This window comes from Lonchura striata, chromosome Z (genome assembly GCF_050655825.1).
Source record: "Lonchura striata isolate lonStrDom1 chromosome Z, ASM5065582v1, whole genome shotgun sequence".
NCBI classification, from domain to species: Eukaryota; Metazoa; Chordata; class Aves; order Passeriformes; family Estrildidae; genus Lonchura; species Lonchura striata.
The window spans coordinates 59,145,290-59,170,381 of record NC_140740.1 but is presented as its reverse complement, the minus strand read 5'-3'; the positions used below and the strand labels follow the sequence as shown (position 1 = coordinate 59,170,381).

The window sequence follows — 25,092 nt, the reverse complement described above, 5'->3', positions numbered from 1 at the left end:
GCAGCATCACAATATATTTTATAATGGTGAAGTTATTGTCTCTTTCCTTCCTAGAGATAAATTTATGCACTTCGCCTACACTAATGTATCATTCTCTGTAAGTAAAGAAATCAACGAATAGTATGGGTTCAGAATGCTCCTTTGAAAACAGTATGTTCTGTCAGAACATAGAATAATAAGTTGCAAAGTTATCCAGTGTTAACATCCCACTGAAAGTAGGGCAAACTTGCGTCAGACTGCTCAGGACTATTTGAGCTATCTGTATATCCAAGAATGGATATTTCACAGCCCCTTTGGGTGCCTGTCTAGTGTGCAGCTACCTTCATGGTGAAAAAACAATTAACATAGGACTGGAATTTCCAACATTGCATGATACCCTTGCAATACTTCTTTAGTTGCCAACACTAAATATTTAATATAAAAAAGCTATTGTCTATTGGATATTCAAATTATTTGAATTACTGTCATAATTTAGTTTTTGCTTACTATGTATTTTTTCCAAAGAATGTCACAGAAACTAGAAGCCAAGTTACTGTGTTTATCTCCAAAGCACTTTATTTGGCAAGGATAAAAATCACTATTTGGTAAGGACAGAATAACTACCATGACTCTCTCTGTGGTAAGCTGAGAAACTAAAGCCTATCAAAGTACTGCAAGGTAGGAACAAAGGTGTAACTCCTCTTATCCAACTTTTTGATGTTTAGTTTAAGTTATTAATGTAGATTCCATCCAGAAGCAAAAGGGGGAGACATTTCAGAGTTACTCAGGTCACTTTAAGTTATTTACTTTCAGCAGTTCAGCAAATGGTTTGACAACTGTTGCAAATGCTAGGAAATGCAGTACAATCTGTCTTAAAAAAGGTGACTCATTTCGACAGCTACTATTATCTAGTTCTACAATGGCTCTGCTAATTCTCTCTCTTCCTATTTTGTAGACTTATTTTTGATTTGAGAATATAATTGAGAACCACAGTTAAGCATTTACAAATAAATCTCCCATTCTTACTTTCATAATAAAAATATCCCTGGCTTTAGCAGTATTCTACAGGTGGATATGAAAATTACACTACAGAACCTTTTAGTATGACAGGAAATGCAACAGGTTCATTATAAGATCTTTATTGCACTTCATTACAGAACTTTTCCTTGCTTTACCTATTTTTTTATTGATGAAATACTGTCTGGGGAAAGAGTAGTTACAATCAGCACTGCAACAGCCCTAATCAGCCTGTACCATCACTGAGCAATGAGGTTACTAAGTAAACTATTCGGTAAATTATCAGCATTTCTACATCTTCCTTTCAGTAGGTACCTAATCAAGTATGAAATTATTAGAGAGCTGCATTTTCACTGAAGTGAGAACATCTTTCAGTACCAAGTTTAGTATTTTCTTTTATAAGGGTAGGTATCTTTTGAACAGTATTTATCTGCCTTTTGCTATGGTAGTGTTTTAGGAATTTAGTGCTATCACTGACATTCTTCCAAACCATAGGCCACTCACTGTCCCCCTCCTCTTTCTGTTGGGGTAGGGTAGAGTTGAGAATTGGAAGCACAAAAGGTGAAGATCACGGGTTAAGATAAGAACAATTTACTGGGACCAGTAAAAGATAACCAGAAGTAAGAGGTAAGCAGCAGTTAGATAAGAAAACTAATAGTAATGGCAACACTATTAAAAACATATCTTGCCCGACATATGTCTAATAACATTACTAAGTTTGCCCACCCATCTGACTAATGACAGCTAAAACTTAAGGAACCACCCTTTTTAAAAAAAGAATCAGAATTTTAAGCGGTGAGGACATTAGTGATACATACCTGATAAGACACACTTCTGTAAGAATGATGAAAAACAGAAATAGAGCTCCTTTTTAGTAAATGAAAACCTATCTACAGATAGATATATATATATATATATATATAAAATTTGTTTTACAGTTTGGTGCTTGTTGTGATTTAACCTCGGACATCAATGAAGCCCCACAGAGCTGATGATTTGCTTGCCCCTGGTGGTATGAGGGAGACTACTCAAAGGGTGAAAGTGAGAAAACTCCTGGGTTGAGGTACAGACACTTTAATAAATAAAGCAAAAAACATGCATGCAAACAAAGCAACAGAAGGAATTTATTCACCACTCCCAATGGGTAGACAGATGTTCAGCCATCCCCAGGAAAACAAAGCTACCTCATGACTTGGAAAGACAAATGCCATCATTTTGAAATCCTCACATTCCTCCATCTTCCCCCTCTTTATATGCTGAGCATGATGCTGTATGTTCTGGGATATATCTCTTGGGTCAGCTGAAGTCAGCTGTCCTCTCACAACTCATTGGACCCCCTCAGCATCCTTGCTGGTGGGGTGGGGTGAGGAGCAGAAACAATCTTGACCTTGTGTGAGTTAAGCAATGACTAAAACATCCTTGTATTATCAATACTGCTTCCAGTGCAAATCCAAAAAACATCACTCCGTGATGACTACTATGAAGAAAATTAACTCAACCCCAGCCAAAACCAGGACAGTGTTTTGTCTTTCATGAATCCCCAGACGTGCCCCAAAAGATTGTTCTTTTTCTAAAACAAGTATCTGCATATTTGTGCAATTCAGTACCTTTCCGATGAAACTGCAGTGATCCTAGCAGACATATGGACTTTAGCATTTCTGTTGTGTACATTTCTAAGCAACATTGCAACTGAATATATAGTCTACAGATTTCAGGATGGATTTCACCATCTTCTGGGCTGAAATAAAAGAGAAAAATTCAGTTAGGAATGAGACTAGAAGAATGTGAGGGTCATAAAATCCACTTCCTTACTGTGGCAACCACATCAGAGTCTGCTTCACAAACTATTATGCTTTTTCTACCTAACAGTATTTAGAAACAATTATTAGATCTATAAAACTCTAGGCTTAACATCGCTGAACTTGGTTGGGCTATCTTTGGTAAAACTGCATGTCCTTATTATCTCCTCTGCATGTTTTCGGGAAATGGGCAAATAAGTGACTGAGATAGCTTCTCTTTAAATACTTTGGATAAGTATTTTCTCTGAGACTGAAGCCTTCTTTTGCCATCCAGTTTCAGTTACCCTTGGTTTTGACACAGATGCAGGAGATTACTGGGCCACTTTAACAGTCCCCGTTCAGATTACAAATCCTGTATCAAACACAATCAACTACTTTGAAGATGCTCTCATCAGAAACAAGTTAGTTTTAGCCTACTCATTCTATATATTCTGTCCAAACTTGTCTTCCCCCATATTTAAATTAGTAGTGATATGATACTGCAGTGAGGAGAATGGGATGCACAAGACTTTTTCCAGGAAAGTATTAACAATCTCAAAAACAAAAATTTAAATCCTACACCTCCATTTAATTGCTTAGGAATTATTATCAAGAAAATAATTTACCCAGACTTAGGAACCAATTCTCATGTCTAGTTGTAAAATCAGACATTAAGTATCACTTTTGTAGGCTGGAATCACAGAAGTGGAAAGCACTACAATCACAAATGTGATTAAACAAGAACAAAATTAGGCTAAAAAAGAAAAAAATGACCAAAAACACACTAAAGATTGAAGAGAAATTATGCTGGAATTGGAAGAGACAAAGAATGATTGGTTCCACCTACCTATCCATTACAAAGTAGGTATCATCAAAGAGGCAGGAAATTACTGGAGCATAAATTACCATTGCTGTAGTCTGTTATGACAGGAGCTACACCAAACACATGGTAATAAACCTGCCCATCCTAGGAGCTTTATTTCTTTTGGCTAGACTGTAGTATTTTTATTTCTCCCAAGCCACATCTTCTTTTCTACTTCTGAAGTCTTGATTTGTTGAAAAATTATCATGCACAATACTTTCTGCATCTTACCATAAATACAGAATAAAGCTATAGTACAGAACAAAAAGTGTTCTTTTTGAATTCTGCTTCCCCTCCCACAATGTGTGCATCACTTCTTGTTGCAGTCCTTTTCTCAATGAGCACAAACTACTCAGAGTTCAAGTTACTTTCCATATTTAGGATGTACATCCAAAATGTAGGTCTTCAAACTTACTGCTAAGTCCTGAAGCCCCACCAACAGACACACAAGCCTGTTCACTTTCTGCTTAAGTTTCCTAGATGCCTGAACACTTCTCTGTGACCAAGATTTCTTCTGCCCTGAAGCCATTGACTTGTCTATTCCAACTGAAGGGGATTTGCTCATACATGTTCTTGTGTCAAGCAGAACTTCCAAAAAATTTAAGCCACCAGAGATGGTAATAACCCTTTTCTGCTCAGTGATGAGAGTTCTTTTGATTGGGAGATAGTTTTACTCCCCTTTCTCATGTGAGACAAACTGAATCTGTCTAGCTCTTCTGAAAACTAGCATTATTTAACCACAAGTCTATCCCTAAGAGAAAGACACTACATAGTGAGAAAGTAATTTCCTTGTACCTGACTTAGATAAAACATAAATATGGCTGTTCTATTTTTCTCTGCACTATTTCATATAGTTAGAATTCCTCAGACCCTCTCAGAAGTCATGGCTACTACAGGAACATTGAAATATTTATTTATAATTTACAATGTTCCTTTCCAGCTGTCACTGACAAAAAGATTTCAGGGTCTGCACACAGGTATAAGGAAACAGTGTTTTCCTTATACAGCTATTAAATTCCAATAAAGCAAAAATGGTGAAAACTTTTCTTTAAAACATTTTTGCTCTTAGTGACAGAATTTTTAATTGTGAAGAAGGTGGCAATTATAAATAAGATGCTCGACTCATGAGCCAATTCAGATTTACCACACTGTCATAAATCTAGTGTGGTTTTTTTTGCAAACTATATTTATGAACAGCATGAGAGTAAGAGCTAGAAACATCAACAATATATGCATGTTCTGACCCATTGTTTTCTCAAGAATATAAAACATTTCTAACTGGACTACAGGCAAAATTCTTCTCTCACTTGCAAATCCAGAGTAACAGCAGCAATACTAAAGGAAAATATTATACAGAGTTTATACAATGAGAATAATTTCCAGCCCAGTACCCTCACTAATTGTCTCAAACTATTTTAATTACTGTTTAGTTGTAGTAATAACCACAACAATTCCACTGGTTTGCGACCAAACAATTTGCTTCTATGCATGTATATAGGCCTCATTTTCATCTCTGAAAGCCAAACACTCTGATATGAATGCCTACAAAGATTTATTTTATAATCCTTTCATTCTGTGCACAGGGCTTAACATTTCCTTTTAAAGTATTATCAATTTTTCTATTTCTGTGTTTACAATGCCATGCCATGAGAAGTGCTGAATCGAGGCTAGTACAGATATAAATTTCAGAATGCTGGGTACAATACATTAATTATTAACTATTATTAACTATTACTTAATAGTTATATACCAAATTAATAATTATATACAAATGAAAGTTCATGCAAACTTCTAATATTATCCCCCAAGTCAGCTGTTCAGTTAGTCTAGCTCATTTTTTTATGAAGACCACTGAAGTTATTCAAGAGAAGCCTCATATAACACAATCTTATACAATGCTGTGCTACATTGTGTTTGCAACAGAGCTATTTAATAGTTTATATGCACCTGGATATATGAGAGCTAATGCAGCACTGAGCACCGGCCCATGAGACACAGGCCAGCAACTCGTTGATGGTATAAAACATATACAAACGTATACATTTCACTTACAAAAGTGAACATAAAACAGCAGCTTAAGTTTTGCAGTTTATCAGGCTTCTATTAATTGTATAATTTTTTGTAAAGACAAAAGTAAGTCTAGAAAACCTGTAATAAATCTATTATGTCCTCTTGCTTTAACCATTGGTAAAATAGATGGTTTTCTTTCCACAAAATCCTACTGTTTAAAAAAAATCATGTAATGCTGATGAACTGAATATGTTTATAAAGCACTGCCAAGAAGTGAGAATTTCCTTCCCTTATTTCCCTAAACTGAGATTTAAAATAAAACCTATAGAGGGAGCTCTTACACCAACCATATAATACCCAGTGTCATTAAGAGATAAATGCAGCTATTTTGGTAATTATTTTAAAATAAAATAAAAAAAAAATTAAAATGCTCCTCCTTAAATGCAAAGGAAAAGAGTAAAAATTCATTTAAAAAATATTTCCCCTCTAAAATAGTTGACAGATTATTTTACTGTACTGCCAGAATGTTGGTTACAATTGAGAAGCACCTTGAGATTTTCCTGAATTCCCACAGGTGCCCAACATTCACAGTTGCATTGAAATTAGTTAAATTTAAGTGAAATTAAGAAAAAATAAGACTAAAAACTGAAAAATTATTATGGTCTAACTCTCAGTTTAACTTAAAAATGTTAGTCATACATTTACAACAGAACAGCATTTACTTTTAGTATCAACAACATTAAAAAATAGATGTACTATCTCTAGCAAAAAAAAGAGTAGCTAAGCTATATGAAGGGTTTGATAAGCCTTTTTGTAAAAGCACTGTTTTGACAAATTCTATGCTTAAATCCAAATAAAAGTATTAGTAATTCTAGAATACTATATGCCAAAAGAACTATCTAGACATATAATGAAGTTTGTTAGTCTTCAAAGTCAAAGGAAAATAAACATTTGTCCAGCCAGAAGCAAAAATTAAGTCATCGAATTCTGTCTTATGCTCCATATATGTACTTCCTTTGAAATATAATTTAAGTTGGTTTGATGAGCTGTGAAAAATTACTGTCCACAAATATTACCTACTAGATTGTATTTTAAGTTAGTGTCTGAAACGCCGTAGTTAAGAAATATAAAGCAGTAGGATGAAAAAGATGAAAATTAAAACTTACCTCAGACACATGGTGCTTCTGTTCGGATATGAAGTGTGACAAATACTGAAGAGGAGATAAACTTAATCCCTCTACATACCAAAGTACCAGAAGCACCTCTGATTACAGCTCAGTTCAACAGCCTACTAAACCTGCTGCTGCTTTTGTATCTTAAACAGATTGCTTATTTCTTTATCATGTAACCATACATGATAAAATATTCTTATTTGTGTTCCTTCCATTTGCTGGGGGTTATTTTTTTAAAAATGTACACAAACTGCTATCAGCTTCAGTGCCATGTGTTGGTTTGTTGTTCTCTACTTGTGCAATACTGTGATACAATTGCTATTCCCCACCCAGTCTAGCCAGGAAAAAAGGAGGGCTTTTTCTCCCCAACAGACCCATAAATTACTGCAGTGCTGTTCTTATTAAATCAGATTGTTGTTTGTTGTTTTGAAGCAGTTACAACAGCGTTCACAGTAAGAGAAGACATGTGATCATATCTTTAGTTTTGTTAGAACAGTGTAAATCTCCTGTAACTCTGATAAGCTTGATGGAGTCAATCTGAGTAAAAGATACAACCAGCAGAATAAAACCACAATGCAGTGACTCATACTGTAGACATTGCTAATGCCCAGGCTGATAACATTTTAGGTATTTCCATACTAGAACAATTTAGATACAACTATAATATTATTTAAAAAAAAAAAAAAAAGGAAAGAAAAAGAAAAGGAAAAAAAAATAGGGTTTGAAACTATTGGAATCACACACCAGAATTTTCTAGACTTCTTCCCTCAGAATTCAGTTTCAATGGCTGAACTAACTCAAGCATGGGCAATAGGTAAATTACTAGAGCACTATCGAAACTATTCCACTAGAGGACAAAACCAATCATAAATCACTCAGTACACAAGTAAAACAGAACTGAAACAAGAGATTTCATGTAAAACTCCACTCTAGGTAATACTAAGTATGTAGGATGCAGTTGTAATGTTTTGGTAGTGATGGCTAGAACAGGGTACCCTTTGTGGGATGAGGTGAGGGTCTTCCCTGTGCTGGACACAGCCAGTTCCTGCAGTTCTGCAAGGGATCCTTGGTAGGACACAGCTGAACCTATCTGCTGAACAAAACACTTATTTTTAAAAGGGGCAAAAATAGCCACAGGGAGAAGGAGTGAGGGGAAAAAAAGGAGTAAGAAACAAAGAGGGAAGATGAGGGTAAGAGAAAGGAAGAGGCTCTCTATGGCAGAACAGATCTTCCCTGCAGCCCACAGAGCACACAAGAGCAGATGGATGTTCCTGAAGGAACTGCCACCTGTGGAGAACCTATATGCTAGAGCAGATTTTCCTGACAGGATTGCTGCTTGTGGAGAAGCCCACACTACAGCTGAGACTTGTGAGGAGGAAGGAGAAACAAAGCAGATTGGTTATGGACTATAACCCCATATTCCCATCCCACCTACACTGCTCAGGAGGGTGGGGGTGGGTAGAGGAGTCTGGAGTGAAGTTTAGCGTGGAAGCCAAGCAGAAAAGGTGCTAGCTTGATGTTTCTTTTCTCTTCCTGTTACTTGAATTAGTAATTATTTTTATTTTAATTTGCGATAAATCAGGGTAATATTTCCCAAGTCTTTCCTGCTCTACAGACAGTCATTGTCCCTATCTTTATTTCCACTTAATCTTTCTCATTCCTGCTCTTCCTGTCTTCTTATATTCTGCTGAGGAGTGAGTGAGCAAGCAATTGGGTGTGAGTTTGGCTGTTGTCTCAAAATAAGTTAAGCTTAAAATCCCCAGCAGGATATTTTAAAGTACTCATAATTCCAAATGAAATTGCATTCAATTACATTTTTTAGTTCTCATAAAATTAAAAAACCAAACAAATAAAAACCCAACCAACCAACCAAACAAAAACCCAAAATAACGAAATAGAGGGCTTGACCACCACACCCTAACCTCATTGTTCCATTCTTTAGTTGTTTGACCCTTGCTTATACTTTAGAGAAATCCAGAAGACTTCTGCACTAGTCAAATATGAGCTGAATAGGGCCTTTTTCTCTGCAGGTTATTACTTGTTGAGAAGGTGGTGTCCAGTTAGATGAAAGAAAACTTTGGGTGAGCTCTCAAGTCAGACTTGTTAGCTTTAGCCTCAGCTGAACAAAAAAAATCTCACAGCCTCAAATGATATGATACCAAAGAACAGATAAATTGAAACCATTACACAGACCTTCCAGAAAAGATCTATGCTAACCAAGAAGGAGACAGTGACATTAGCTGTATATGCAGTAACTCGTATGCTTATCAAAGAAATTCCTATTCAGAACACAGCCTTGTCAGCATCAACAAGTTGTTCTCAAATTAATTTGATAAAAATGTAGAGAAAGCACAGATAGGTTTGTGCCTTCCAACAAGCTCAAGCCCAACTCTTTTAAATTCCCTGCAGGCAGCTGATAGTCATGCTGCCCATGGATTTGCCCTTTGACTTCAGTTAAGCTTCTGTGTTATTTAAAATGTCTGTTAATCACTCACAATTTGTTAATGAATGATTTATAAACTCTGCCTTTCAAAAGTCTGCAAAATACAAATGGACTCATACCTAAACTCCCATCCAGTTCCTTTGATTAACAGTTGTATAGAAATTTTATAAAAACTAGTATCTGATGTGAGGTCATTTATGAAATTGGCTCTGATTTGTGTGGACAAATAGGGTCAAACTTTCCAGAGAGTTTGAAGGAAAATTAGATGCTTCATATATTTGATGCTGTAGGATCTAGGTCACAATAACCTGGAAACATACTGGATTTAGAAGGAATTCTGCTGCAGGCAAGTGATGCCATCTGCTGTTGACCATTCACAGGACACTAAACCAGATGATTCCTCAGATTTGTGACACTTCCTCTTTCCATTTTATTTCTGTCATAAGTACCTTCTTTGAATATAAATTTCAATATATTTTTTCCAAAAAACGTTCCATAAAGCATTAAAGCGATCTGGATACCTCCTATCCATTTGTAACTCAGATTTCTAGTTTTCCATATTTCAAAATGAGAAAACCAGAGTGGTTGTAAAGTATGTTAAAATGAGACAAGGCAAGGAACAATGTATTTGCTTTTTCTCAAAAATATTACAAACTACCTATTTAACTCTTCAAACTGAAGGAAAGATGTTCTTTAAGTTTCACTGTGATTTGGTTAAGAGCTATAACACATTAACAATTACTTTTGGTCTGTTGGTCAGATAGATCAATACTGTGACTGCTACAATTCTAAACTAGAAAGAAAACACTGCATCCAGTAGATATTACTAGGTTGTTCAGAATAAGGTAGTGTTAGGGATTTTTTATGTATTAAATGCGTCTAGGAGTGCCTTGAATATGTCACACTTATACCTCAGAGTATTTTTTTTTTTTAAGAAAAAGAATGTTGAAATACCTCCATATAGAAATATTCCAAGTGAAAAAGAAATTGTGTTATAGAATCAGTAGAAGAATCTCACACAGCTCCACCAGATACTTCACAATCAAATCTATAAGAGTAGTTAGAAATCACAGCTGAGAGACTGAGAAAACTTGAATGTGTCAAAAAAAAAGGAAAAAAAAAAAAGAAGGAAAGAGAAGGAAAAAAGAAATAGATTAGCTTCCTGAATTTAAATTCATATATGGAGAAAGAAATTTTTAAAACCATCTGTTGATAAAATGTGTTCAGGAAGCAGTATTCTAGCAAAAAGATTTGCAATTTTTTCACTTCAGATTTTTAATCCTGCTTTGATCTTCACTTGACTTTGTGAACTGGCATTTTTCCCCCTCTTTGAAAAGCCCTTTTTGCTGCTTGGGAAACAAGGATTTCTCCATGAAGTCTTCCTTAGGCATTCAGTCTTGTATATTAGCAGCTGCACAGACATGCTACTTGTTTCTGAGTCTTGAATTATGCAAATGAATTGCAAAAGGCTGTACACACACTGCTTTGGGTAGGTCTGCAGCTAAATTATATGCCCAGACTTTGGAATGTGCACAACTTTGCTGCACTGGAGCTCTTCACTCTGCATGAAGAGATTGTTTCTTCAGCACACAGCCTCACCCTGTGCTCAGTCTTACATAGTGTGGTTGTAGCTGTTATAATATTCCCAAGCACCAAACGCTGCTTTGTTGGTGTTGGTTTTTTGTGGTTTTTTTTTTTTTTTTTTTTTTGAGGGCTTGTAAATGCATATGGGTGGATAGTGCTGTTTCACCACAGTAACAGCTCTAGAACTGCTGAAAATAATTGGAAGCTGCTGTATAAACATGGCACTTCTAAATATTTTGCCACTCAACCATTTGCCATGCTGCCAAGGTTACCAACAGTACATTTGCAATGATCTGTCTTGCTGTGACAGACAGAGATACGAAGTGTCAGCTCCTCTTTGCTCAGACAATAAATGCAAACTTGTTTTCTTCTGAAATGGTAAAGCATTTTCTTCAACAACTTTGAGCGAGCACAGAATTTAATATGCCAGTATTTGAATTCTTACACCAGATCTGCTGCCAGGAAATGTTCATGACGAAAGTATTCTTATGAAAGATAAGAACAGCAAGATAAAAAAGGGAATATAAGAGAAGAGAAGACCTCCTATGTTAATATACAAATAATTCAGTGTATTATTTCTCCAATAGATAAAAATTATGTGGAAAATGTAAATGTAGATCTATAAATATTCCCATCAAGGAGAAAATTCTGCCAAAAAACAGCCAACGCTTCAGTATATTTTAATTTTAAAACATGAATTTAAACAGCATTTAACTGGTAATACTGGAAGGATTCTGAATTAAGGAATGATTCACTTAATGTTGTGTTGAGATCTTAATGCCGAGATAATGGCTTCAAATATTTAATTAATTGTTCAGAAACAGAGTGATAAAACAATTAGAAAAACTACAAATTTTGTACACCTTGTTGAAACTGGTTGGAATTTTGGAATTTTTCCAGTGGAAGATGGACAGAACTGGTATCTCTCACGGCTGGAGACTGATCTTGCAAGGTACTGATGATGCTGTTAAGAGTAGCTGCTGTTTGGTACTGTTACTAGAGCAAGCCTCCATGTACCATGCAGCTCACAGTAAGTGTAAAGTTTTTTCTTAATTGACTATACAGAAGTGCAGCACTTGAAAGAGCATGACCAAACATGGGTTGTGAGAAAAACATGCTCTTAATTGCATGGCCCTGCACAATTAAATTGGCAATGCCATTGGCTGATTTGAGTGAAGGGCACAGAATCAAAATGGTTCCAGTGTTCCAGAACGTTGAAAAATACTGAACATTAGTAAGAGCATTTCCGTTAACCAGCAATTCTCAGTCCAAGACTTAAAAAAAAAGAGGAAAGAAATCAGAAGCAAAATCCCAGTATGTATATAATTCTAAGAGCTCATGCTGAAGCCCTTCTAATGCATAACTTGATTATCTCATGTTTTCACTTCTCTTAAGATATATGAACATACTGGCAACCTAGTCTGGCTTTATAAGATTCAGTGAGAATCAGAAGTAGTTTCTGAGAACAATATTAAGCCAAGCTAAACAGAACAAATGCAAAGTGTCTATCACCCAAAATTGCAGCCTTGTGGGATTTCTTATTTGAACAGTATGTAGGAAAATGATCAAGAAAGAAGCACTAAAAACTCATCACTAAATTCTTAGCTTTAGCTGTGTTTTGTTAGAAACCTACAGAGGAGAAATACTCAAATACGCAATTGAAACAGGTCTCAATGCAGTGGGCCTAATGGGGACAACAAAGGCACTCTTCTTGGCCATCTTGGTTACAGATTAGCACAAATGCAACTTTTATTTACATCTGTCAAGATAGGTATGAAGTGTATATTATTTTTTTCAGAAATACTGCAATAAAATTTTTTTTTGATTGGTCTAACATTAATTTCGAACCATGCAGGCTTCTCTGGTACTCCTAATTTTTGTGGGCATAGAAATTAGCATAACTTGAAAGGCTCATTATCAGCTACACTTCTATCTTCAAATACCTTCTAAAATTTATCTCTACATACCCTTGTGAGGCACTACTTACTAACATAAATTAGTAATACTCTGGTTTTTGCTCAAGAAGATCTTATTAATTGATTCTACTTGTGACATGACGCGCTAAGACATAGCAACAGGAGTCACTATGTGTTGTTACATGCTAGGGCTTAGAATTCCAGCAAATCGACATTTAAAAATCAATTTCAAAAGAAATTAATTATTAAAACAATGATAAAAATGTAATATCTACATGCGTTATTTAGAAAGCACTATAGCAATAATTAAACAGACTATTTGAAAACAATACTTTTCCTTGAAAGATTCAAATATGTTGTAAAATTACTAAGTATTTTCCAGAGATAGTAAGTACTGGTACACTTATTTAGTAAGTGATTCATCTGAAACATTAGTCAAAAGTTAAATTAGATTTTCCAGACTCTTCCCAAAACACAGGAGTTTGAAAAATTTATTATTTTTGTTAGCCTTGTTTACTACAGTAATGCCACAGATCTAAATATCAGTGGATTCCAGGGGACTTGTTATATGGACATTCAAGACTGCCGTGAGGAGTTCCCAAATAGTTAATGTGACAGTAGCAAATCAGATGTTAATATCATTACTATTTAGAGACAGGTTATGAGGAAAAAAAGCAAGAAACAAAAACACTGAAAAAAGGGGATGACAAAGGAGAAAAGGGCATGAGAAAATCTGGAGTGAAGCAAAGGTAACAGCAACTGTCAAAACAGAGTCGACACTCAAGTTCTGTGGGCTTCTCAAAATCCCCACAGTTCCTGTTTCTAAAGATGTACCTAACTGCTGGATCTGCTGGCTGATTACTCCCTGAGAAAATCACTTGCAAAGTAAAAGTGTGAAAAGCTTTTCACGTTCAACAATGAGAGCAGATCTTCTGAAAGGACAAAATGGGGCAAGAGAAGGGCACAAAGTTGCAGACTGCTGGCAGAGAAACCAAATTTTCTGCAAAATGGTCAGCTCTGATTCTGCAGTATTTCTAAAGAGACCCTGCCAATGTAATTCAGTCCTCAAATCTCTTTGGTAAGGTATGCTGTTATCCTTCACTTAAATTTCTCCTTTAAAGGTTTGTATACCTCAGAATAGGAATGTGGAACAGGTTGGTTATTTCAATCATTTCTACAGATAGTCTTACCTATAACTGGAATGCACCATTATTAATGAGTAAGAGCATGAGAAACAACCCTTCTAAAATCTAACTGTAGTAGAATGCTGCTTGTGCACAGCAGAGAACAGTCCATTGAAGGACTTGAATTACAGTTGTATCTTAGTTTTTGGTATTTCTTTCCAGGAACCCACAATGGGAGCAATAAATGCAGAAGGCATGTTAAAATGGAAACTAAACAACATTAAACCTGCACGATACTCTGATCCTAGACTAAGGTATTATGTAGGTGAATTTACAGTTTGCCAAATTGAAGGTATAAACTACTGAGAAACAGTCAGCCTTTATCCAAGTTCTCAATCTCTGCTTCCCTGTGTCTTTGTGTGTTTTATCTACTTAAAACATAGGGAAAAAACATGTGAGCAAGGATTAGAATATCACAAAAGAAGTTCCCTAACAGTTTTCAGTGTTTACCTGCAAAGGTACTGCTTGAAGCCCAAAAGCAGACCTCAATATTGTTTTGCTTCCTCATGCAAAATACTCTTTCTACTGGGTTAGATGATAGCAATGTGCCCCCTAATTCTCCATAAGTACCTCACAGCTTCAGGTCACGTCACAGAGGAAAACCTATGCTGCTTTATGTTTCGCAGGGAGAATACTGCTATTGGTAGTGATCCTCAGGCACAGGCAACATCCCTGGCTGCTGAGCTGGGACACAGATTCCTTGCTATTAGAGAGACCCTTCATGCAAGTGAACAGCTTACCTGTCTGGCTTACCCAGCAGGCCTGAGTGTCTCAGCAGTGGCAGCACTGCCCTGGAAGGGGCTATGAATGTGTTAATTGAGTGTCAGATGGAAGAAAGGGGCAAATCTGACTGACAAAGACAACGTCTGTTCTAATTCTAGCACTCATTTTCCCCTTTTGTCACTTCCATCCCCTTTCTGGGACTCAGGTGCTAGTGGTCTAGAAACTAAGTTTGACTCACCTTCAGCTTTGGCTAAAAAAAGTGGCAGGGGCCACTGTGTTTTGTGAAAAGCCCAAAGTTGTCAGTGTCTGCCAGGCTCTGAGGATGCTCTGCCAGCACCTCTGGGAACAATCTTGTCAGAGTTTGGACAAGCAAGAATGTTGTCCTTCTGACTGCTGGTGAGGTTTATCATTAAGCAAGATGCTATAAGCTCTTCCACTTTGTCAAAACTAACTTACGCTGTGTTACTGCAGATGTAGAACTTCCAGAATTTTCGGAATGATGTTCTGAACATAGAAAAATAATAGAGTAATAAATCCACGTTTAGGTCTGTTTGCCCTTTACTAAATCTGGCCTCCAGTTATGAAAGAGAGATCTATAAAGGGAGATATTTATACCTTGTATCTTCAAGTCCCAAACACCTATTAAAGCACCTCCAAAGACAGAGGTACAAAGAGAAAGTCGGTTTAGAGAGGTCAGCTATTTTGAGAATTCTAGCCTTAGAAAATAACCTTGTTTTTCTTCCATTATTTGCTTTCTGAACTTGAGGTACCCGACTTAAATGGTTTCATTTTCAACTTGCAACTTAAATTGAGTAAACATTTTATTCTTAACAAGCAAATGTACCTTAACTTAGTTCCACAGAAAATAGTTTTAATCTTTTTGCTCTCTCTTTCCATCATTTTAGATGGATGTAGATTGTATAATCAGAGACATTTTTTGACAAGCATTCAAAACAATATATGTGCACCTTACCCTCTTGTTAAAGGAGTAAGCTATGGTGTACTTACTGCACTATCATGCACTATGTGGATGATAAGGTGGTCTTTAAATGGTATGTTAAAACTATCCACATCTGAGCTTGTTTATTGAATCATTCCTATTCCCATGCAGATCAACTCAACTTCCATTAGTCAAAATAGGATTTGAGTCACTGGAACAGGTGTAGTTTCTGATACACAGTACCACATTTGCAATCACTTCAGGATGTAGAAATCAGTGAATATATGCCAGTCAAACAAAGTGTATAAACACTGTCATAATTTGCTTCTAGAATCTGATATGCTCAAAACTACAAGAAATTTTAAGCATGTAAGAAAATTCCAGTCAATGTTTACAGAAGCTGAATGTCAAAGTTGAAGGAAAATGAGACTTTATATGATAAGAATGCTCAGTAATCCTGAAAAGCTCTTCTTTGAAGGGAGACAAAGCTCTCCCTCACTTCACTCATTTCAGACAGCCATAGTTAAATCATTAGGACAATTTCCTAAGTAAACCACTATTAAATGATTGTAAGAATTGTGAGCTCTAGGATGCCACATTGAAACAACTTACTGAGATGCTTTTAGTATAGCCTGTGAGAGCAAAATTATGTTTTATATTTCCAAGAGTTTTCTGAAGTGGAGGATCTCAGTATTTTTTACTTGACAGGATTTTTAAGGTCACAACTTTAAGCTGCTACTGTTTAAGACATCTGCAACATTTTAGCAAGAAATCATAAAACCTTGTCTGGGTTCAGAGGGCATTTAACTACTGGTATTATAATGTATAACTGTATTGATTCTTGTAGTGAATATTGACTGCTTTCCTTGTTTTCTTATATATCATAACATTATTTTTGATATTTAACTACACTTTAATCAGGCCATATTCTGGTTATCATGCTGCAATCTCTGTGAAGCACTTACCTTTTTTCTTAACTTTCATCTGACAGTTGAAATAACACTAACAACTCCAACAGAGGTTGGGTACAGCCAGCAGTGCCTGTGATTCAGAGCCCCATGATCGACATTATCACTCTCCCCACCTCTGATACATACACTGAGAGGAGTACCATGACAGTGACTGCAAAGATGCCTAGGAAGGACAGAGAGCTCCATAAATGCTGCTCGATTGGTATCTAGCTGGGGCAGACCTCTGGTTTGTTGCTCCAACTGCTGGCATAAAGTTGGTTCTGAATCATGATTATAAAAATTCTTCCCTGTTGAGCTAAGTGTTGCTGTGCTTGGTTTCTGCTCAGCTAATACTGACTGCCAGCAGAGCTTTATTTAACATATGCAGTTAAACAGTTAAAAGGATTTCTGTTAGGCCTATCTTAACACAGCTTTCATTAACTTATAGCTCTGTAGTCATCTTTTCACTTTGTTTGTAAAATATTTTGAGGCAGTCTTTTTTGTTTGTGTGCTTTAGAAAGCAGGTGATTTTGTAGGGCTGTAATTCAGAGGAAATTCAGACGGTTCAGTAAAAAAATTGCCACAATTAGGTATCAGTAGAATGTTTTAAAACAACCTTAGGAAACAATCTAATTAGCTCTGAGAAATTACCACTTGGTGCTTATTGAAAACATGAAATTCCTACTGTAGACTGCAAAGGAAAACAAAAATAGAAATTACATAAAATTAAAAGCTTAAAGCAAGACTGTGATAGTCTTTCTCTGCAAATTATTGCAATCAGGATGTGATGTCTAGCTGACTTTCTCAACCTTCCAGGAACATAGGGAAACTTAAAATTAACAACTATAAAAGTAACAGATGCACATGGGTGTCAAATAAGGAAACTTTTTTTTTAAATTTTCCCAAGGAGATCTATGGTGACTTTGTCACAGGCTGGAAGGGACACCTAGAACTAATTTGGTCCAAGCCTCCTGCTCAAAGTAGTGTTAGCTACAGAGGGAGGGCCATGGAAGGCCATGACCAATAGAATTCTCAGGATCTCCAAAGACAGGGACTCCAGAACCTCACAGTGCACCTGTTCTAATATTCTACCTGCCTCACACTAAAAAAAGTTTAAATGTTTTAAAATCAATTTTTATTTGTATTTAATTTACCTGCTGTCCTATCACTGTATATCACTGAGAATAGTCTGACTGTATCTTTACACTAGTCCATTGGGTAGTTTTTATGCATATGGATAATATCCCCCTCCCAGTCTTTTCTTCTCCAAGCTAAACAATCTAGGTCTAGCAGCCTTGCCTTGTATGTGGGATGCTGCCTAACCATCTTTAAGGTAGTTGATTAGACCTGCTTTAGATGTCCCTTCCTCCTTGCTACTAGGGAGCCCATTGCTGGACCCAGTATTCCAGATATGGCATCAAACAGCCCTCATTCCTGAGCAGAAAGGAATGGTGAACTCCGTCGACCTGCTGGCAACATTTCCTAAAGAAGCACAGGAGGCTGCTGGCCCTCTTTGCACAAGGGCACAGCACTGGCTCATGTTTGACCTGATGTTCACCAGAACCCCAAGATCCTCTTCTGCAAAGCTGCTACCCCAGTGTGTACTAGTGTAGAGGTTTATTCCTCCTTAGATTTTGGACTTTGCAACACCAGTCAGAAAAATCAGAGAAAAATTACTTTCAGAGCTATGTTCACACAGACGTACATTGCCATGCACCCCTGAGCTCCTCACACAAATTTTGTTTCATGCAAAAAAAGCCACTGCCAACATATATATCAGACTGTCACAGAGATACTGCCAGTTCTGGTCTCAGTGTGCCAAGTGCACACATTATGTAAGCATATCAAGTGCTTGAGAATATGTAAGGACATTTACAAAAGTGTGTGCACAGTTGTGCAGACCTGTATCTTAAAATACAGTTCTGAGTTATCTTTCTGTTGACATCCCAGACTCAGTGGACTGCACTTATAAAACCAGCTGATGAAACCCCGTTTGATGAACTCTAACAGATCACCACCACTTTATCTTCCATAAAGCAGACTCCCTTCCATAACAGAGATCTACATCTTTCCCCCTCACCCATCTTCTTACTGTTACAAATACTTTTTCCTTTCTTTTCTTTGGAAAACATCATGCTGACTCATTTTCTTGTTGCTGTAATTTCTCCAGTTTTGACCATGACAGCTAATACTATAACAATGCACAATGTAAATACTTACAAGATTTTTAATTTCTGCTGCATTCTACAGCAGAAAATGTGATTAAAGGACTAAACCTTACTCACCTTCTTCAGAAGACAGCTCATTAAAAATCACTACCAACTTTTAATGTAAGAGCAGGAATTGACCTGAAGTCCTGAGAAAACCAACACTGAAAGGAGGGTTTATGTTGATTTGCATTCCTAAAGGAACATTTCTTAGAATTAGGTATTTCAATTTAGATTATTTTTATTTCTAATCTTTATTTCCCTCTGCTAACATCTCACTACTTCTATAAGAAAAAGATATCAGAGCAAGTAAAGAAGAGGATGTAATATCTATGAGGCCCTATTAAGTTGAAGACTTAATTTGAAGTTTACTTTTTCAGTAATATTTTTTTTAGTAAATGGGATTTTAAACACATCTCAGTGTAAAGATGTCTTCATTCAATCTCAGTTTTTTTTGATAATAATAATTTGTCACAGAGAAATCACATTTGTCAGATACAAATCTTTCAGATTCAGTCTTTGCTTACTGAGTGCTGGATAGCAGCTGAGAGAAGTTGTTCTATGCACAATTTATTTTTTGTATCTTTGCTTATTTTTTAACGAAATCTCTGCTACCAGCAGTCGTCAGGTTTGAGCGGGATGGGGTGATATGGTCTACTCCAGTGTGGACTTTATAGCATTTTATGTTTCCTTGCTACTTCATCTTTTTTTCATTATCTCCCTTGTCTTTCTTTCTCTCAGGTTTTAAAACATAAGTGTGACTTTCCCTTCCTCTGCTTCTATAGCTGAATCTGCTTTTTTTGGCATATCAGTGTATCTTTTTTCTACAGGTACACTTGCAGTTTTCTCTTGTTCACATTGCATCACTGTCCTACTCTGATGTTTGCCTAATATAAAAAATGTATTTTTTTGTCCTCATGACTTCTATCCTGCTCAGTTCCTAATGCATTATCTCCACTTCAGCATTTCCTTCCCTTCCCATAATTTCCAGACTTCATCCCAGAGCTCCCTTCCCCAGCACTAGAGGATTTGCTTTTGTTTCTTTCTTTCCAAGTCTCTGCATCTTTCCTCTTTGTTACCTTGCTTAGTCTTATAGGACAAGTGAATTAGAAAAGGAAATAGGTGCCTCTTCTAATTGTCCAAGTCAGGTGTGTATTTAAGCATCTCAAATGCACTAGTACCAACAGGAGTTGGACTAGGTGATCTTCAGATGATGCCAGAGGTCCTTCAAACCTTAACAATTCCATAATTCTGTGAAATCTCAATATATTCAAAAAGGAACAGCACAACATTAAGGTGTCTGCTAATTTTCCAAGGAAAATACCGCACAAACAAGATAAACAAACTTAGTATTCTCTTAGACACCAGCTTCTCAAAAGTAAAAGAGCCATGCAACACCTCAGGTAGATCTCTTAGAGAGTAACTGAAGATTACCAATGGCCTTAATTAACAGAATGCTGTTCCTTTGTGAAATGTTACAGTCTGGTGACATAAACAGCTACTTGCTATTATTATTTCTACGTGAAAAAGCAACACATTTTCTTTAATAAGTTTTGGAAGATAGAACTTGTTGTGTTACCAACTGCAGTGTTGTGCATTTCGAACTAAAGCAGTAGACTAATTAAGTCTTCATCCCATATGCTGAATAACAGTAGTTTATGAGAAGCACACTACCCTCCTGACTATTCAATACTAAGGATGATTTAATGCATTCCTGTCCCTAAGCATTTTTCTTCCTCATACTTTTCCTTCCTCTCCAACTAGATTCCTATGCCAGATCTTATTTCATATACATTACATCAGTCTTTTTGCTGAAACAAAGACTAAATCTCTGAGCCTATTTATTAGTTCTCTCCTTCTGTTTCTTTCTGGCTTTTTCAATTCTTCATTTACCACCTTTCCTCACAAATACACCAGAAAAGTTTGTCTCACATGGCTTTCCTCAGCTACAGAAGGGTGGGGATGTGACGCATATCTTGTAAAATGTGTGTCAAACCAAACAATTTCCAGAGAGTTTCTAACACCTACCAGTTGTTATGGATATCACAGTATTATCAGAGTTATTTAAAACAGTTTTAGATTAGCCAAATGTCAGTCTCGCAGCAACTGCACAACCTCCAGGACATCTTTGTGTATATGACAGACTTCCAGCTGCAAAATAATTGCTTAAAAAACACATGTACTTTCGAAATGAGCATGTACCAATTGTTTTCTTTACAGGGAAAAATATTTTAAAGTTACAAAATAGGTTCAGCTATTCAAATGTATTATTTTGGTTTATATAAGTTTTTCTTTTGAGTCTGAAAGCACAAAATATAAATTTCACTACTGCTTGTTTTCACATTTTCAATGTACTGGTTAAAAGAACTATGCCTATTCATTGCTGATGTTTTTAAAAGTTCCCACCGATGTTAGTATTTTAAAAGTATATATTTTGTTTGAGGAACAAATCAGAGGTCACTAAACTAACTTTACACAAAGTCCTACTTGAAAATTATGACAATTCTACTAAAATAGCCAACCAGTATCCTCTTCTGTTTGGTTTGTTAGTTTGAGCTCCCCTTATATACCAAGCCTATAATAGATTTCTTTAATATATTACAGCGAAGAAAAAAAATTAAATGGGGATTAGACAGAGTTACAAAAAATTAAGGTGTTTTCTATTTCTGGTGGTGCAAAATAGCTTATGGTAGATAAGACACACGCAGAAAGTTCTGACAAAGTGTAATCAGAAAGACATGACTCAGGGGGTACATGTATAAATACAAATGTCCCAGTCACCATACTGTGAAGAACCCACATGGAATTAGCTGCACGAATTCCCATTTTTTAGGAAACAGCTATTTATGCTGGTTGATCTTGCACTGAGGCACAATCTCAAGTATGTGATAATACATTCTGTCACCATGGAAAGGAATGTACATCATGTAATACCAGAGAATAAATTAAAACACTGTATGCTGGCCAAGTTTCATTCTTATTTCAACACAAACAAGGGTTTAAAAGCATGTAGAAGGTAAACACAAATTATCAGAGTAGTTTTTGTATTCCACTCACTCAGTTTGCACCTAATTTTGGTTTAATTTTGTTGAGTCTCTAATTGAACTGAGCTAGTTGTCTCTTAACTATTCAATTAGGTATAGTCAATGAAAGACTGGAGAGAAAGCTATTGCTGCTTCACCCTTGAAGGGCATGACTTCCCCTTTGATGTGTAGTTATACGCAGTAAAATCCTGTTTGTCTCACATAAAAGCATCCAGTGAAATCAGAAGGGTATGTTCTTGGTAAGGGTACCAGGACTTGATCCAAAATTGCATAAGGATATAGACATTCTGCAAAATTTGTGGTCATGCACCTCTATGCTTAAAACAGAAAAACAAAAGGTAATGCTTTTTCTGAAAGTTTCTATTATGTAGTACTTAACACAGATTTGCACGGGAATATGGCTTTAATTAAGCATAAGTTGCCTCCTACCCAGAAATTGCTGCTAGTTTTTGATGAGCCTGATAGGCCATCTCACATCCTCGGGTTCGAGTTTTGTGCAATTCTGCATGCAGAGAAGGACAGGTGACGGAGACATCCCCAATAGAAATGACCAGCTCCCGATAGAGAGCCACCTGGGTATTGAACTCCTGGACAAGCTGAAAAACAAAAACGATTTACATGCATGAGAATTTTTAACTACATTGGTAAAAACAATCCAGTTTTTTAAAAACATGCCCAGTCTAGGGCTTGTTCCTGCTTCTCACAATTTCATAGCACACAGGATCAAGAGCACACGATTCAGTAAACAACCAGAGACTCCATGGCAGCTGCTTCTTCTGTGAGCTATAAATGTTCATCTGTAGGAAAGTAATGTTTCTGCTTTCAATATCTGAAAGTGTTTGAGTTATTAGTATTAAATATTAAGCAGACAAAAAAACATCTGTTTTACTAGTAGCATGAGGTTATTTTTTGCTGTCATGAAAGGCGAAAATATCTCCAGAAATTACTGCCTTTGCTTCTCCTGCTTCCTGATCAACAGCATGTACAGGGACTGGAATGTAGCATTTGCTTTTAAATGGGCAATTTTGCTAATTTATTTTGTAATGATTTCTGTTCTGTCATTTTCCTTCAACCCAGATTTCTGACTTAAAACTCATCTGCTGTAACTGGCTGAGAAGATGTACCAGATAGGCACTTTCCTGCTAAAATTCCAGAAAGCACGTTCTCTAAAGTGCATGTGGGAAAAAGAAACAAATTAGTAAATAAACACTACAACCTGTACAGAAATCCACTATCCAGCAGATATATACAGATGTTGTTGGATAAATGCTAGTTTCAGCATAATGGAAAGATCATTACTGTTTAGTTCTACTGATCATGTACATGGAATGATATTTTAAGGAAATGAAGCATTTGCTGTCTTCTGAAGGAATGCATGTAAGATCATTTGCTCCACATGGTGGTGGGGGTGGAAGGATTGGAGTAATAGAACAGAATATTTATCTATGTTTTGACCTCAATTTCCAAACTACAGAAAAACAGACAAGAGTAATTGCTCATAATTCTGCAGTCATCATTAGCACCAGAAGTTCAACTACCCCAACATAAAAACATACTAAGAGTCTCGAGCTACCAATCATTACACTCAAGTCCTCAAATTCTCATTATCAGGAAATACACTAGTCACTTTTACAGCATTATATTCATACCCTTCATGCATCCCACTGCAATTAACTGCCTAGATGAGAACTGGTATCAAAAATAGTTTTGGCCATACTTTCTTAAATTTCATTTTAAGAATACCAAATCGGTTCCTCTGCTTGTCAACAGCAGCAAGTCAACCTAAGTGCATTTCAGTACATCTGCACCCTCCCACACCCAGATCCCAAACAACCGCAAAAGCACACACCAAACAAAGCCCTAGGCACAGTATTTCCTAAACAAGTCCTCAACTCTTAGAATGCATGAAGGCAATAGAGAGGAAAAAAATTTGTACTGTGTTGTGTCATAGTGTGATTATTCTGCATTAGGAAGAAAAGTGTCGCATCCTGCAACTGGTAACTGGTTGCACCATATACATTTTGCCAGTTCTCACCTCACATTCCTTGTTTAAACAGACCATCCAGCCACCTTAGCACTGCCCAGGAAAACAAAACCACACATATGTTGCTGAATCGAGACATAGAAAAAGACCACATTAAAAAGACCACATTAATTTTACCTCCTGAATCCTATTGCAACTTGATAATCCACCTATAAAACATTTTATTTCAAACCAATTAATTCTTAAAACTTAAACCTGATCACATTACGCTGTTGGGAATGAGAAAAAAGGCAGAACCTAGTAAGATCCACTTATATGTAGAGTGACCATGGCAGCTTTTGTTCCTCCATGCACTGGGAATTGCTCTCAATCTTGAAGCATCAATCTTGAAGCATGGATAATCTCCCAGCATATTTTGCAGCACCAGAGTAAAAAGAACTGCCAGAATCCAGCAGAATAGAACTGCTACTGGACAGAGCTTTAGCCAGGTACAGATTTGTCCAGAAAAGTAGCAGCAGCTCCATTTATTTTCTAGGTGCAGATTTGTCCAGAAAAGTATCAACAACTTCATTTTTTTTTCTACATCTGTCACTAGCTAGAGGGGTAATTCTGGGGCCCAGTGTCAGGCTGACTGTAGCTTAAGGAGCCTGAAAGAAGGCATACAGTGCTGATTTGGATGAAAGTGTCAGGATGCAAGCTTTTTAAACGTGACTGGGGAAAAATTTCATACCAGAATGCAACAGTCCATAAATAACACGGATGCAGGTGTTTCACCTGAGGTTTTACAACTGCAACCAGTTACTATGGGAAGACTGGTAACAGGTACCATATATATCAGGGACAGAATTTCAGGGCCTCTAACTCTGTGTCTCCTTATTTAGAATTATATTAGAGCAAGCATGCGGCTGCTGCACAAGACAGCAAGTAGTGCAGTAATTCATTGGAGGCAACTATTTACCCATTTAGGCTTCCGTGCGCCCAAGCCTGAGTACCGATTTGGACGGATCTAGCGAAAAGCAACTCCAGCTGCTTTGCGGCGTGTGTACTAGGGTGAGGACTCCTGCTCTCGCAGGATTGTCCAGGCGCCCGGCTCCGCTCCCTGCTCCGCAGGTCTCGTACCTCCCGGCTTCCGCTTTGGGAACGCGGCGAGTTGGGGCGCAGGGCAGCACCCCGGCGGGGACTGCGGTTCTAAAAACAGTGCAACTGCACGTGATGGGAATAGCCAAGGCGGCGGAAGGAATGGCACCGCTGCCCTGCGCCGGGAGAGCTCGGAAAAGGTAAAAATCTACGGCAAGCCCG

The 25,092-nt window shown here is 36.9% G+C and overlaps 1 protein-coding gene and 1 long non-coding RNA gene across 4 annotated transcripts in view; one reads left to right on the top strand and one right to left on the bottom strand.

Annotated features, from left to right (window-relative positions):
- RGS7BP (regulator of G protein signaling 7 binding protein) overlaps positions 1-25,092 on the bottom strand; it is a 34,626-nt gene that overhangs the window by 9,297 nt on the left and 237 nt on the right. Inside the window, exons 2-3 of the mRNA XM_021534374.4 lie at positions 22,239-22,405; positions 2,604-2,734 (exon numbers count right to left, since the gene is read on the bottom strand). Coding sequence (XP_021390049.1) covers positions 2,604-2,734; positions 22,239-22,405 — 298 coding nt within the window. The remainder of the gene's footprint in view (positions 1-2,603; positions 2,735-22,238; positions 22,406-25,092) is intronic.
- Positions 22,400-25,092, top strand: part of LOC144248383 (uncharacterized) — a 40,645-nt gene continuing 37,952 nt past the window's right edge. For all 3 annotated transcript variants that reach the window (XR_014951595.1, XR_013341721.2, XR_014951594.1), the window contains exon 1: positions 22,400-25,070. This is a non-coding gene — a long non-coding RNA (uncharacterized LOC144248383). The remainder of the gene's footprint in view (positions 25,071-25,092) is intronic.